Raw genomic sequence first — 16241 nt, 5'->3', positions numbered from 1 at the left:
ACATTATTGCTTTGAACTTGCAATACAGCATTGTATGCACTCCTGTTCACAATTAACTCTTTATGTACCATCACACATTTTCTCATGGAGGAGATAGTGACTACACATCCGGGATTTGGAATGTTTTTTTTTTCCCAACTGTAGGAATGTACCAGAGTGTTTGGATATCCTTGACACTGCAAGGATTCTACCTGACTGCAAATGTTGCCAGGATATATAAATATTAAAGTGTCTTTTAGACTATTGGGCTCATTTAAGGCAGAGTAAAAGCAATGGTGATGTGCAAAGTGCAGTGACACATACTAACCAATCAAATCTCCTTTTTCTCTCAGTTTGGAAATAGTCGGAACATTAAGATACAAACAATGGTTTTTGACTGGTTGCCATGGGTTACTGTACATCACTTTTTTCCTGGTTAAATCAGCCCACATATGTATTATATAACTAAAAGTCTAATGCATCGACAATGCTTATTATCACAGTCAATGTTTTTTTTCTGGTTTCCAAAAGAAACCTATGCTATGTACGCTTGTCATAAAAACACACACCTTCCTCCGTATTACCAAGAAGGGTGGCACTCAAAGAGTTAAATTGTGCCAAGGATGTAGCTGGCGCTCAGCGATCTCCTGCGCTGATGACGCACCAGCTTATTCCAGTGGACAGAACTCAGTTGTAGCAAAAAAATTTATAAAAAAAAAAACCTGTCAATCCGTTCAGGTTTTTGGAAAATATTGCTAAAGTATGGACCCAAGTCGGCAAAGGAGAAGCCGGGGCCAGAAAAGACCTGGAGGTGGCAGAGCAATCAGTCTGCAATATTTACATATTTTACAGAGGAAAAAAAAAAAAAAAATCAAACCAGTTTTGAGAAAATTAAAATAATTTCTGTTCTACAAATATTTTTTCATTTAGCAAAATATACATTTGTCTTGTTCTTGTGCATTGTCCACTTCATGTCATAAAAGCCGAAATTTACATAAAAAATATTTTTTTTTTTTTTTCAGTTAAAAATAAATGAAACACATTCCCAGACAGCTGGACCATATAATCCCTTCCCTCCCTCCAGCATGTTGTACCGGAATTTCCCAGCAACCCACCAGAACAAAAATTACCTAGTTATGAAATATGTTTTCCTGACATCTATCATGGAAACACAAGACTAACAATGAGAAAAAGGAAAAAAAAAAATGACGAACAAGGAAAAAAAGAGAAGAAAAAAAAAAACATGAAATAAATAAAATGTTCTGGGGTGAAAGGAAAAATTATGCAGGAGGCACCAGTTACTCTGCATGAACACAAGGTGGCGAGTGGCCATCTGATAATCTGAGAGGAGAGGGACAGCCACAGACATGAAGAGCTTCCAATCTGAAACCTGTAGAGAGAAATATGGATTCAAAGTTACATTTTACATTGCTAATAAAAACACTGCTAAATCTCACCCCAGATCCACCTAAACCTGTACTGGTCTGCCCAACCTCACCTACAGTTCAGCCAGACTATCTGGAGATCTGATCTTCTGGAAAGTCCACCATAATTTAATTTAGGACTCTGTGAGAGCTAGGAGTTATTGGTAAAGACCTTCAATCAAATACTTTGTCTGACTCTTCAATTGGGTCAGAAGTCTCACAATAAGTTGTTGCCCTTTTAAATTCCTGATTTCAGTGTTTTAGTGTGAGACTACTGTCGGACTTTCAAAACCAAGCTGTAGATTTAGAGCCGGTTCACACTGAGGCGACACGACTTCGGGGGGCGACCTGTGAAGTCGCGTGCACCGTGACTTCGGCGCAACTTGCAGGGACTTCACATAATGGAAGTCTATGCAAGTCGCTCCGAGGTCGCCCCAAAGTAGTATAGGACCCTTTTTCTAAGTCGGAGTGACTTGTGTCGCTCCTGTTAGAACGGGTCCTGTGCTAATCAATGGACCGCGACTTGTCAGGCTGACAAGTCGCGGCAGTGTGAATGGGCTCTCAGACTCATAAACTAAATACGAAAACAAATATTATTCTTTCAAAGTAGATTTTTCTGTAATTTTACACTTCCCCATAATTTTTAATAGATCACATAGCTTATCTATTCCAACCAGCAGGAAAAAAAAAAAAAAAAAGGAAGAACATTCCATATTTTTTAGCCACCTCAACAGCAGATCTTTCACCCTAAAGAGTGTTTGCGCCAATCTACATCATTACTTTGATACTACAGTAATGGGGGATTCATTCGCTATTCACATTGAATAATGGTAAGAGATAAAGGGAGGCACAGTTAGTTATAAACCCTCCTGAAAACTACAAAAAACTACTACTTATATGATTCATAGAGGCAAACATTTTCATAGATACAGCTCAATTACTTTCCAGTTTTTCTAAAGAAGATTACAGCTAAAGGCCTACAATGAGCCTCATTTAATTTAAAATGGTGGATTATGTAGAGTAATAAACTGAGCAAAAAAGTTAAAAACATAATTAAATGTGTCATTTTATTTGTAGTTACTGTGTTATTATAACCATGCAGTTATATGCTCCTGCTTACCTTCACTGTGACCCATAAATTCAATGATATCCATTAGTGAAAGCCGTGGCAATCAAAGGTCCCTGCACAATAAAAGCTCTTATTAATAATCAAATTAAAAAAAAACTATCAATCTTAAAAGCATATATTGAATAAAACATGATACACATTACTCTGAGATGTGACAGATACACTTTAAATATTAGAACCTCAATTCCAGATCTGGTTGGTACCATGGGCAATAATACATGGGTAGAATGTCTCTGATGCACTGATTAGTGGGTGTTTTTTGGTTAAAATAATGAATTTTCAAGTCTTCCTACAGGAACATTTAAGGCTCGTACACACAATATGAAAATCGGAAGTAAAATTTCATCCGGCGAACGATCTGCCGATTTTCGTTAGTGCTTTCGACAGCCGATTACGAATTTTCGGGTGACGAAAAACTGGATGTGTAGGCTATAAAAGTTTTATCGTACATCAACACAACGTCCGATTTTCGTTTAATCAGTAGAGTTTTCGTCCGAAACAAATGGTAAGAGCAAGACTAGGCATGCTCAGAGACAAAAGAACACCTACAAAACAACTCAATACATGACATCACTTCTGAAGTTGAATTCTGTTGTACGAGAATTTTCTTAAGAAAGTAACTTCTTCACTTTTGATATGAGACTAGCAGGCTTTAGACTCAGATCTCCCAGATTTGGCCACATGCTTGTACAGCCAAATCAGGACACCAAATCCCGAGAAGCATCATGCATCCAAGTCTTGTCATGCATGTACTTTCTAGCTGATATTCAGAAAAGTTATTTTTGAGCCTACCATGTTGCAACAATTATGGAATAATAAAGCCTAGACATTCTGAGAGCATTGTTTATATTCTTTCATTTTTCACATATCAAATCAAATCCACTTACCCCAAGGCTGTGTCCAAAGCCAGTGCTAGGTGCTGGACTTGCTGCACTGATGTAGCTGCTGACTGCCGATTCTTGATTGGCTGCGCCGTATAATTCGGCCATTGGCCCTGGGCTGCTAGTTCCCAGAAAACCCCCTGTGCGGGTTGGAGTGGAGCCTTGTTTACAAAGTAAAAAAGTAGATCTTACACAGAGCCCCCTACACTCTGCCCCCTCCTCCCCCGACTCTGTATACATTCCCCCCACAAACTGTGCTAAATCATAATTCTTGTCAACTGCCTTTTTATATATCTGCATTGCTATAGTAAAGTGTTTCTCAACTCCGGTCCACAGGGCACACTAACAGGCCAGGTTTGCAAGAAAACTAAAATACATTACAGGTGATATCATTTGCTGCTCAGTGATTGCAGTATTCTAGTCTGCATCTCCCCAAGGTAATACTTAAAATCTGGCATGTAATGGCGCTTTTCCACTGCATGGAACCGAACGGTTCGGCTCGCTTTTGTGCTTTTCCACTGCTGGTACGGCATGGTACGGTGTAGGAACGGTTCGGTACGGTACGGTACGGCGGCGCTTTTCCACTGCATGGAACCGAACGGTACGGCTCTCAAAAACAGTACCACCTCGATTGTGGTTCCAAGAGGTACCATACCGGTACCATATCCCACAATCCTTTGCATGCAGTCACTACTAGCCACTGATTGGTCAGAGAATCCCACCCACTTAACTTTAGTACTACTTTAGTGGAAAAGCAAACCATACCGTACCGAACCGTTCCAAGACCGTATCATGCGGTACCAGCAGTGGAAAAGCAAACCGGGCCAAGCAGGGCCGAGCCGGTACTTGCAGTGGAAAAGTGCCATTAGTGGGCCCTGAGGACTGGAGTTGAGAAACACTGATCTAGAACATAGACCCCCTTTATACACATTTCCAAAAACATTCATGGTCATAATTAAAGTGTAACTTCTACAAAATAAATTATTTCTGTGCACAGTTCTGCTGCTACCCAAAGGATCCCTTATTTTACACAGTAAAGCTAAACAAATGAAATTGCTCTTAGCATATCTTTAATAGGGTGGTTACCTCTCACCACAGCTGCTGCTGCCGCTGCCACTGGTCCATATGCAGTCAGAGGGATAGCTGAAAAACAAAAGAAAACAGCATTTACAGCATAACAAGAACAGAATCAGAGATTTAGCAAATATCTTTGCACATACCTTCAGAAATAGAAAAATCTATATAACAGCATGCAAAAAAAAAACAAAAAAACAAACAACAAATGAGGAAACTAGTGGAGGATCTTCTATGAATAAACATGACATAAGCATGCAGAAAAATATATTATATAATAATAATTTACCTACATAATGACTACAGTTCCTCAAGGTATGCAGGTTTGAAGACTGCTGATTTACTGTAAATTACTATGGGGATTGTGACATCATATGGTAAATATAAAACCCTATGCTGTGATCCAAACAATTTAACCAGGTGTTTTGTTAAACAGCATTCATATTAAAGGCATTTCATGTTTTTACCCTGGATTACAAAACATTTGTGCTGTTTATGGTCCATAAAGCCTATATAAAAAATACAGAATCCAAGATAAAGCTATGACGTTAAGCTGTCCATAGACAAAGCGTTTTTCTTTCCTGCAAATGGAATAAAAATTGCTTGATTTCCCCATCAACACACTCAGTGGCGATGAGGGAATCCCTTCCGCTCAGCCATTGTGTCTTCTTGCTGGGGGGGTGATATGGGTGTTGAAGGGGGTTAGCCATCCACCCCGGGAGAACACAGTGATTATTTCTAGCGGCTATAAATCCAACAGGCTGGTCGATTGATCAACTTAGGTACAATCAGCCTGACCATACATGGTTGGAATCTTGGTGGGTTCCTGCTGAACCCGCCAAGATTCCAACCTTCTATGGCCTGCTTAATTGTGTTTCCACTTTACACTGATTATCACATGCCACATTCTAATTTGTGTTAGAAGTGAAGATACAATAGCAATGTATTGACCAGCACGGGTCACTTCCAAATAGTTGCCATCATATAACAGACTGGTAAGTCTGACACCACTGGCTTAAAGTATAACTGAAAGGTTTTCTTTTTTTTTTTTTTTTATTTTGGACAGAGGGAATAAATAGAACTCCTATCAGGTTTACGGTCCCTGTGTCCACTGGTGACCACTATCACCGTGAGTGAAAGTGAAAGAAAATCCCCAATTTTAAGTGGTCACCAGAACAAGAATAGAGGGAAAATCATCTAATTACTACACAATAGTTCTGGTGACTACCCAGGATTTACCCCAGTATGGAGGTATTTCCTAACACTTCCTGTTGTGGGTATGGGACAGGAAGTTAAAAGTAATCTCCCCAATTGTCAGGGACTGGACTTGAACCTGGGATCTCTGCTGTGTCTGGCAACGACTCTTCTCGCTGAGCTTCCTGAGATGTTGGACAGCCCTGCCTTGTTCCTTGACTTCTGCTGAACCTTGAACTCTTTTCTCCCCCCATGAACTTCCAGGTTTAAAGTGGTTCTAAAGGCAGAAGGTTTTTTATCTTAATGCATTCTGTGCACCTTCAGTGTCCTGCGGCCCCCCTCAGCCCCCCTAATACTTACCTGTGCCCCATCTCGATCCAGAGACTGAACTCTCCAGGGACTCTCTCCTGATTGGCTGAGACACACAGCGGGCGCCAATGAGGAGAGAGAGGGGGCGGAGACAAGCCACAGCTCTGTGTCTGAATGGATACACAGAGCAGTGGTTGCTTCAAAAAGCAAGCTGATTGCTCTGGGGGCACTCGGCAGGGCCAGGAGGGATGGCGGGGGACTTGAGAAGAGGAGGATTGGGGCTGCTCTGTGCAAAACCACTGTACAGAGCAGGTAAGTATAACATATTTGTTTTTTTCAAAAACAAAAAAAAACAAGACTTTAGTATCACTTAAAGCAATCTCTCTGCACTTCCTGTTTGCCAGATTTTTGTGTTCTCTCTCCAGCCGAATATCTCGCTCTTGTCTTCCCTGCTGCCGCCCATATTTTTGCTACCACTCATTACCAACTTTTGGCTTGTTCCTCAACTATGCTTCTGCCTGATCTACAACCACTTGTTACTGACCCTTTGGCTTGTTTACTGACTACACTTCTGTTTGATCCTTACCTGCTATATCTGCTACTGGACCCTGGCCTGCTCACCTCCTGGTGGAGCCATGACCTGGTACTAACATGCAGCAAAACCCATTTCAACCATCAGAAGCTCTGGTGAAAACCAGTTAGTACTTAGACTCCGCACTTCAGGTGAGTCAGGTGAGCCTGTGTCATCCGCCATGGTGACCTGCTGGTATACCTACCCTGCTGGTCGGTGGGAGTCCCCCTACTGCTATAGCTGCTGGTCTCCAAACCTGACCCCTGACCGTGATACCAATGAGACATTCAACGGGGGTAAAACTCTTCCTTACTCTATTTAAAATGAAAAAAAACAAGCTTTGCCTTCAGTTCTACTTTACCTCTTCTGCAAAGAGCAGTGATTCCGAACATAGTTAAAAATTAATCTCTAGTATCCCCTGAAGACATACATGCACACGAAACGCTTGAAGTTTTTACCACTAAGAGGAGTCGCATGCTTGTGGGACTTTTACATACTTTTACAGGTCATGTTATTGTTGGTTATTTGTGTCATAATTATATTATTTGCACTTTGGTTTTTGAATATAAATTGTTAATATTCATTCTTGATCACCTAGGCGCTACAGTTTTGTTTTCACACGTTATTTTGGGGTTTGTACTTGTTAACTGGCTAAGTATTGCACTTGTCTGATTTCAGAAGCTAAGCAGGATTAGTATTTGGATGGGAGACTTCCTATCTGACTATTCCTTTTGAGTAAAAATAAATTGTGAGTTTAGTTTTGCCTCTAAAATTGGAAGTATTTCTGCACCTTTACTATATTATATTTTCTTTATGATGTCCTTCGCTCCCCTGTTCCTCCACTCCGGAAACAAAAACAATGCCCAGTACTTCTAGGTATGGAGCATGTAATGCACTCCCTTCTCCCATGTGACAACACTGGTGCTTGGTATTTGGGCCAGTGCTGTAACATGGAGGCATGGGTACAGTTCTCAGTCCTGCGTAATCTCCAAGCAACTTGGAGTTCACAGTACTTTCTTGATCCCAGCAACTGAACAGAGCAGCAGGGGAGAGAAAGAAAGGTATTTGCTGCTAAGGGCGACATCAAAGCAAACCTGTTGCTTTACCATGCATGAGCAAAGCAAAGGTACACTTTACACCAGTCATTCTCAACCAAGGTTCCGTGGAACCCTAGGGTTCTTCAGAGGGTGCTAGGGGTTCCTTAAGCTGTGGCGGATTAACCTCCCATTTGACAAGTACGTGACAAGTACGTGTTTCTAGGTCCAACGCTACTTGGCAGAGCCAGTTTCATAACACCAACAATCTTTTTCGCTGTCTGTAAGAGTGACATTTTGACCACCAATGTAAGTGGGGCATTCTTAACATTGGCCACTAATGGAAGGGGCATTTTTTCCCACTGTCCACCAATAAATTGGTTTTAGCAGGGGTTCCCCAAGACAGGAAAAAATTACAAGGGTTCCTCTGGAACATAAAGGTTGAGAAAGGCTGCTTTAAATATCTGTAACAGATTTCAATTTTCATTAGCGTGGAAAAGCCAAGAGCGTGGCATTTACTGCAACCTGATTGCAAGATTCACTTGAACCAGTGATACATTTTTAAAACTGGCAACTAAAGCCTCGTACACATGCAACGATTATCGGCCGACCGATCGTCCAACTTTTGTCCAGAGTGTTGTTGTGTTGGTTGGAATGTGCCTAGACTGCACACGAATTTTCTCGCCCAACAAAAATCTGCTTCAGAAGTGATGTCATGTGTTGGTTTACTTTCTGTGTGTTTTTTCTTCTCTGAGCATGCCCAGACTTGCTCATTAGATTTTTCCCTGTTAACCACTTTACCTCCGCCACAGTAATATTACTGCGGCAGAGTGGCTCGTTATTATATAGTACTACGTCGTCAGACACTCCCCCTTCTAGGTGGCGCTTGCGCGCCACCGGAGGCTCGCTCCCGCTGTTTTCATTCACAGCAGGAGTCGGGCCAGGGGAGGAGCAGCGGCGATCGCCGCTGCTCTGCCCTGATCGCCGGGGATCTAGTGTGGAGATCCGCCCGCCTGTGTAAACACAAGCGGGCGGATCTCCATAGTGACAGGGAGTGACAGATCGGACTGTTCAGCATAGCTGGACATCCGATCTGTCCATGACTCACTCAGTCACCTCCCCCCCCCACACGTTAGTAAGCACTAGGCATACATTAAACCCTCCCTCTCCAATAAAATTAACCCCTTCCCTGCCAGTGTCATTTTTACTGTAACAGTGCATATATATAGCACTGATTACTGCAGTAATGTCACTGGTACCCCCAAAAGTGTCAAAAATGTCAGTCAAGGGTCCGATCTGTCCGCCGCAATGACGCAGTCCCGCAAAAAAATCGCAGATCGCCGCCATTACGCGTTAAAAAAAAAAACACCAAAAATGACAGAAATCTTTCCCTTTGTTAGTAAACGCAATAACTTTTGCGCAAACCAATCAAAATACGCTTATTGCGATTTTTTTTACCAAACATAGGTAGCAGAAAACAAATTGGCCAAAAAATTTTTAAAAAATTGTTTTTTACATCTTTTTTGGGGGGAATTTCATATAAAAAAATGTTAAAAATATTGTTATTTTTTCGAAATAAACGCTCTTTTTTTGTTTATAGCGCAAAAAGTAAAAATCGCACAGGTGATCAAATACCACCAAAAGAAAGCTCTGTTTGTGGGAAAAAAAGGACGTAAATTTCGTTTGGGTACGGCGTCGCACGACCGCGCAATTGTCAGTTGAAGTCGCACAGTGCCGAATCGCAAAAAGTGGCCTGGACGGAAGACAGCAAAATCCTCCGGTGGTAAAGTGGTTAAAATCTGTACTGACTGCACGAAAATCGGCCGTTGTGTTGACGGCCAACAAAAATTTTATAGTCTGCACACCAGATTTTTTTCAGGCGAAAAGTCGGAGTTGGTTGTCGGAAGCATCATACTAACAAGCCGAAACTCGGCAGATAGGACGTTGGCCGAAAATTCCCTGCCAATTTTTGACGCGTGTGTACGGGGCTTTAGACCTTAGAGGTATTAACTGCTGTCTCTAATTCGGTCTGCAGCTGGGTTGCAATGACTGCAGCTACTCTTGGGCAGAAGAAACAACTCTGGCCACAACCCCTATGACTTATTCACATGAATACCTGTTAGGTTGCAGTACATTTTAACATGCAGTTTCTGCTATTAGTACGGCATTTCCAGTGGGGCTGCTAGCTCTGCCACAATTACATTCATGATCTAGCATGCTTTAGCACACAGACAAGTTGCTCTACCCAAAATCTCAAGCAGCATGTGTCGTGTGAAAACTGATATTGATTTTCTCATAAAACAGCATATGTACCTAAGCCCTTAAAATAAAAAGTGAAACTTTAAAGACAGTATTCAACTAAATGGTAAAAAGAGTCTGCTTGGAGGCACTCAGCTGTGAGTAGATGTTATCTCCCACAAGGTCACTTGTGAGAAATCTATCCAAGCCTGCTTCCTATAAACAATGGAAATATTACTTTTTTCAGGCTTATTTACAGCAGCTGGACACACATCTTGCTCCTGTGTTTCTAGTGTCTTCACCTATCACTGAAAGGCTATGTATACACAGAATTCATGGCTGAATGTGCAATTATGAATTCATAACTTGTTCAAAAGCTCTTAGTGATGCATCCATGAATATTGCAACTGAGAACATCACATTATGACGTTGACTGGAATTTTAATTTCCTTTTATCCAACAATGGACCATGATCCCAGCCATCTGCAACATCCGCCCAAAATAAGAGCTGTGATGGAGGAAAAATAGTAATGCACCAACAAGCGGCTTTTATCAGGACAAGGGCTTTTATCAAGGATAGTTGGAGCTGGACCACCATCATTCTTATTATTGTTAGAGAGACGAATAGCGATCTATAAACTAAGGGGTTTGCCTTTCAGCTGACGATTTTGCTTCTAGAGCATCCAGCTAGTGCATTCAATTATTTTCCCTAGAACATACCTTCCCAACCAAGGTTCCGTGGAACTCTAGGATGCCTCTATAAATTATTAGTGGTTCCTCTCTCAGATAAGTAACCACAATACAAATTATTTTTTCGGTTCTCTCTAAGGGGGGCTTTTTTCACACTGACCTTTCTCTCACTGACAGTAAAATAAGAGTCCATCCCCAATGGCCACCAATTTAAGAGGGTCCTTTTCTACCTAAATACCAATCTAAGGGAGGGAGACTTTTCTCCACCAGCCCCCAATTTCTTAGAGTATCTAACCCCCTAAGGAATGCCCACCACAGTTTTAATGTGGCAGGCTGGCCCTCCTGCTTGAACCCATGTAGCCCTACATCGGTCACGCACCTGCTGCTAGGGGGCGAGCGTGCGCCGCCAGATGCACGCTCCCGCCTCCACTCGGCAGCAGGGACTCAGATGCACGGGGTTGCCGGCCACCCGCAATCGCTCCCCACTGAGAGAGGACGGTCAGCTATTGTAAACACAGCTGATCGTTCTTCTCTCTGGAATGATCATAGAGCGCCTGTGATCCTTCTATATAGGAACACAGGTCTCTGTGATAATTTCAAAAGCCCATCCCCCACAGTTAGAAACACTCCCCTAGGCTTACATTTAACCCCTTGATCGCCCACTGTGTTAACCCCTTCCCTGCCAGTGTCATTATTACAGTAACAGTGTTTGATTTTTACATTTTTTGGGGGGGGGGGGGATTTTATATAGCAGAATGTGAAAAATATATATATATTTTTTTAGAATTGTCGCTCTTTTATTGTTCATAGCACAAAAAAAAAAAATAAATTGCTGATCAAATACCACCAAAAGAAAGCTCTATTTGTGGGAAAAAAGGGACATCAATTTTATTTAGATACAGCGTCGCACGACCGCGCAATTGACCGTTAAAGTAACGCAGTGCAGAGTCGCAAAAAATGGCCTGGTCATTAAGGGGGCAAATCCTTCCGCTCCAGAAGTGGTTAAAGTGGTTGTAAAGTCAGAAGGTTTTTTTTATCTTAATGCATTCTATGCATTAGGATAAAAAGCCTTCAGTGTGCAGCAGCCCTCCTCAGCCCGCCTATTACTTACCTGAGCCCCTCTCGATCCAGTGATGTCCACGAAGGCCTCGGTCCTCCAGTACTCTCCCTCCTGATTGGCTGAGGCACAGCAATGGCACCATTTGCTCCCGCTGCTTTCAATCAAACTCAGTTAGCCAATAAGGAGGGAGAGTAGGCAGGGCCAAACAGGGGCTCAGTGTCTGAATGGATACAGGGAGCTGCAGCTCGGCTCGGGTGCCCCTATAGCACGTTGCTTGCTGTGGGGGCACTCAACAGGAGGAAGGGTCCAGAAGCTCCAGCCAGGGACCTGAAAAAAGGAGGAGCCGGGCCGCTCTGTGCAAAACCACTGCATAGAGCAGGTGAGTATGACATGTTTGGTATTTTAACGGAAAGAAAAACGAGACTTTACAATCACTTTAAATGACCAACACTGTAAGGGGGAACTACAATGTCCCCTAACAAGAGGGGGTGCTTTTCTTCACTAACCATCAAAATAATGGGGCCCTTCTACATGTCACAAAATACTACAATTTTCACTGTGTTCCTTTTCTGGTCATTGGCAGGGATGAGCTCAGGCGTGTTCGAGTTGCTACGTGCCCGATCCACCAGGAAGCCGACACTGCACTCCGCTAATCACAGACAGTGAAACATTTCCTGATCCGCAGCTGCACAGATGGGGAAATGTCTCACTGCCTGTGATTAGTGGAGTGTAGTGTCGGCTTCCTGGCGGGATCGGGCACAGAGCAACTCGAACATGCCCAACCTCATCTCTAGTCATTAATAATCATTCCCTTTTTTTTTTATATATATAACTGAAAACAATTTTGGACAACGAGCTAAGTAGCCAAACTCATTGTTTCTTTATGCTTATATATTACATATATTCTTCAAGCTAATGTACCTGAAGATATAGTAATTATTACCAGGGGTTTCCTCTGAAAGTTTTTTTTTAAGGGCCTGCATGTTAAAAAAGGTTGAGAAAGGCTGTCTTAGCGCCCATTCAGACTAGCGCGACACGACTTGCTGGGGCGACCTCGGCGCGACTTGCAGGGACTTTATATAATTGAAGTCAATGCAAGTCGCTCCGAGGTCGTCCCGAAGTAGTACAGGACCCTTTTTCTAAGTCGGAGCGACTTGTGTCGCTCCTATTAGAACGGGTCCTGTACTATTCAATGGCGAGCGACCGACCGCGACTTGTCAGGCGACCAAGTCGCCTGACAAGTCGCGCTAGTGTGAATGGACCCTTACAGTGATGATGCTTACTCACCAAACTGTATCTATGAAGGAGCATTAATGACACTCTAGAACAGGAACTGTATTAGGACTACAGAACACCTCTCCCTCACCTTATCTACATAATAAAGGGAAAAGATGTTCTGTAGTTCCCAGACCTGTGCAGGAAGATAAACCTACTTAAAATAACACAGAAGTGTGCACAGGACAGATATTTTTTTTTCTTTTTGCACCTATTCAACTAATATAACTAAAAACTTTCAACTGTATAGTTAACATACCAAAGGGGACTTCATTATTGGGGTTTATATACACTTTTAAAAATATCCATCATTATAATTTTTATTTTAAAGTCCATGTTTCTAAATGATTTATATCCATTATATCCATAGGTATAAGTACTGACCTGCCCCCTTCCGTTTCTGCCATGGGCGATTTGACAACAGCTATGAAGTAGACAGTTGAGTCATAGCTATCGCTTGTCTCAGCTGTGAGCACTTTTCCGAGACAAGCAATGGCAAGAGGAATGCAGAGACTGACACATCCCCCTTCCCTTTGCATTCCTCTTGCCATTACAAGTGTTGGGACAAGTTGTAGCTATGAATTCACCGTCTGTCATAGCTGTTGATGAATCGGCAGGGGCAAGAGAAGGGCAGGTTGGTAACTATCGTTAAAAAGCACTTAGAAACACAGGACAAAGTACTACACGTGCTTTGAGCCACAGAAAACAGAACTGTAAGGGTCCTTTCACATGGTCCGTTTAGTTTTTTTCTCCGTTCAGTCACTTTTTTTTTTAAACGGACACGGATGCTCTTTTGTAGGGTCCGTTCCCTATGTCCGTTTTTCATCCATCCGTTTGCGGATGAAAAAACTGACATAATGTATGTCTATGGGATTGCGGACGTTAGCGGATGACATCCGCTGACATCCGATTTTGCGTCCATTCGGCCAATAGGGTTCTCTTCCGTCTCAAAAAACGGAACTGAACAGAATGGACGCAAAACGGATGTCAGCGGATGGTCATCCACTAACGTCCGCAATCCCATAGACATGCATTATGTCCGTTTTTCATCCGCAAACGGATGGGAGGAAAAACAGACATACGGAACGCTCGTCTGAAAGGACCCTAAATTTAAAACTCTAAGGGCCGGTTCACATTAGTGCGATCACAGAGATCGCATGTAATTTGGAGCGCACTGCTCCTAAATTACATGCGATCTCTGCGTGGTGCAAATTTCAGCCATACAGTTTGTATGGCTGAATTTGCACCGCAATCGCACTAAACACGCACATAACCCTTTTTTTTATCCGCAGCAGAATTGGATCGCATGGTGGTTCACACTAGTGCGATCCGATTCTGTGCAAACTTGCAGATCGCACTGCGATCTCAACTGGGGGTGTTGTTAACTGTTAATTGACACTCCCAGCGTATCGCATATGGCAGTGTGAACTGCCAGGGCTGCGGATGGGATGCAGGAACACGCTGCATATTCGCAGCGTTCCCGCATCCCAGAAGTTTTTTATGGATAGTGTAGGACCCACTGACAATGGGGTACTTGAGCACGATATGGCCATATGGTGGGACCAAATCCCCATTTTTATTTATGGATTGCCTCCATATTTAATAGTCATTTCTTTAGCATGTGTGCGCTATTCTTTTTTAATATACATGTCGCTTGGTTCATAGCTGCACCGGCTTTAGATATACATGTTCAGGGTTTGCTCCCCCAATTTTTTGCTTGTTTATTATGTATTCAGTCTGACCAGACTTCTGAGGTTGAGCACCCCACCCCCCCCCCACACACACCTGTACTCTATCAGTGTCCACTATCAAGTAGATATAGGAGGAGTCCCTTGTAGTGCATTAGCACATCCATCCCAGCAAGGAGTGTTGTCTCCAAGGGTTAGAGAGGCTGGATTCACCCTTTTTTATGGATAGTGTAGGACCCACTGACAATGGGGTACTTTGACGTAGTGGTGGGCTTGAGCACAATATGGCCATATGGTGGGACCAAATCCCCATTTTAATTGATTGTCTCCATATTTGATAGTCATTTCTTTTGCATGTGTGCGCTATTCTTTTTTAATATACGCATCGCAGAAGTGTGAACCGGGATTAATGAATTATCTTGAGTGGAGGTCAACTCCACTCAACCAGCTAATAAAAACAGGTGTAGGGTAAGGCTGGTTAATAAACAAGTTTTCAATATACTTAAGGCCCCTTTCACACAGGCGGACCGTTCAGATCCACCTGTCCTTTTTTTTGGCGGATCTGAACAGTCCCCCCATGCATTCCTATGGGGCATCGGATGTCAGCGGAGACATGTCCGCTGACATCCGACCCGATCCGATCCGTCAAATCTGGACGGATGGAAATTCTATTTTCCATCCGTCCAGCGGATCGGGTGAGAACGGACTGGCGGTCCGTTGACATCCGATTTCCCCCATAGAGATGCATGGGGAACTGTCAGCTGTGTCTCTGCACACAGCACGGAGACACAGCTGTCCTCCTGCTGCTCAGCGGGGGATCGGCGGCTCAATCCCCCGCTGAGAAAAACGGACGGAGTGTGTGAAAGGGGCCTTATTCTAAAATCCAGTTGTCTGCTTATGGCTATGGACAATATGGGGTTTTCAGATAATGTCTAACATATGCCATTATCAAAGAAATATAAAAGATTCTGGGACCTTTAAGTGAATGGCGTGGCATAAGAGGGGCACGGCAATGTCACATTTACAGGGTTCACCTCAAACCTAACAGGTAGCATTACGTTTAACAGTATAAAAATATGTTGCATTACAAATGTTTTGCTGAACCACAAAATACCAGGAAAATTCCTACAGCAGAGATGGGGAAATCATGTTTATGTACAAGCTTACATATTCTCAATCAGTAAACCATAAATCACTCCTTTGCCTTGTGGTACTTCAAAGTTCCATGACACAAGTAGAGAATTGAGAGGCCAGCAGTGATGTGGCAGATGCAGTCCCTCCACATTACCAGCAGAGCATCGCTGCCACCAGCAGAGCATCGCTGCCACCAGCTCCTACCCTGCTCATCTTGTTCTCCTCAGCTGTGAGCTTTAGTAAATGAATGGGACTGACCTGTGAGTTCTGGGAGAACGGGGGTGCCCGGGAGTGGGGTTCTCTCTACACGAAATTCTAAAACGAAATGTGAAACAGCTTAGGAGTGGCTACAGATGTGACTGGCAGTGAGTATGGAATACCTGTTTATAACCACCCACTGCCACTAAAATCCAAATAAATATATAGTATTGCTTACAAAACCATCCCATGAATGGACAGAGACTGAGAAGAGCAGACAAGTTTTTAGGCTAATCTGCCACTATGTTGACAACAACCCCCACCAAGGGAAGAAAGAGCATGCACATCATACATATCCAACCA

The 16241-nt window shown here is 42.9% G+C and overlaps 1 protein-coding gene across 8 annotated transcripts in view; it reads right to left on the bottom strand.

Annotated features, from left to right (window-relative positions):
• Positions 1 to 677: 677 nt before the first annotated feature.
• Positions 678 to 16241, bottom strand: part of MSI1 (musashi RNA binding protein 1) — a 54979-nt gene continuing 39415 nt past the window's right edge. For 2 of the 8 annotated variants that reach the window (XM_082244176.1, XM_082244179.1), the window contains 5 exons: positions 15939 to 15995; positions 4500 to 4556; positions 3420 to 3574; positions 2524 to 2585; positions 678 to 1369 (listed from right to left, as the gene is read on the bottom strand). In XM_082244176.1, the coding sequence (XP_082100302.1) occupies positions 2544 to 2585; positions 3420 to 3574; positions 4500 to 4556; positions 15939 to 15995 (311 nt within the window). In that variant the 3' untranslated portion in view covers positions 678 to 1369; positions 2524 to 2543. The remainder of the gene's footprint in view (positions 1370 to 2523; positions 2586 to 3419; positions 3575 to 4499; positions 4557 to 15938; positions 15996 to 16241) is intronic. The other 6 variants (XM_082244177.1, XM_082244181.1, XM_082244180.1 and 3 more) reach the window with 3 other exon arrangements.

This window comes from Pelophylax lessonae, assembly GCF_965119305.1.
Source record: "Pelophylax lessonae genome assembly, chromosome: 1".
In the NCBI taxonomy this organism is placed as follows: Eukaryota; Metazoa; Chordata; class Amphibia; order Anura; family Ranidae; genus Pelophylax; species Pelophylax lessonae.
This window is presented reverse-complemented; position numbering and strand designations above follow the sequence as displayed.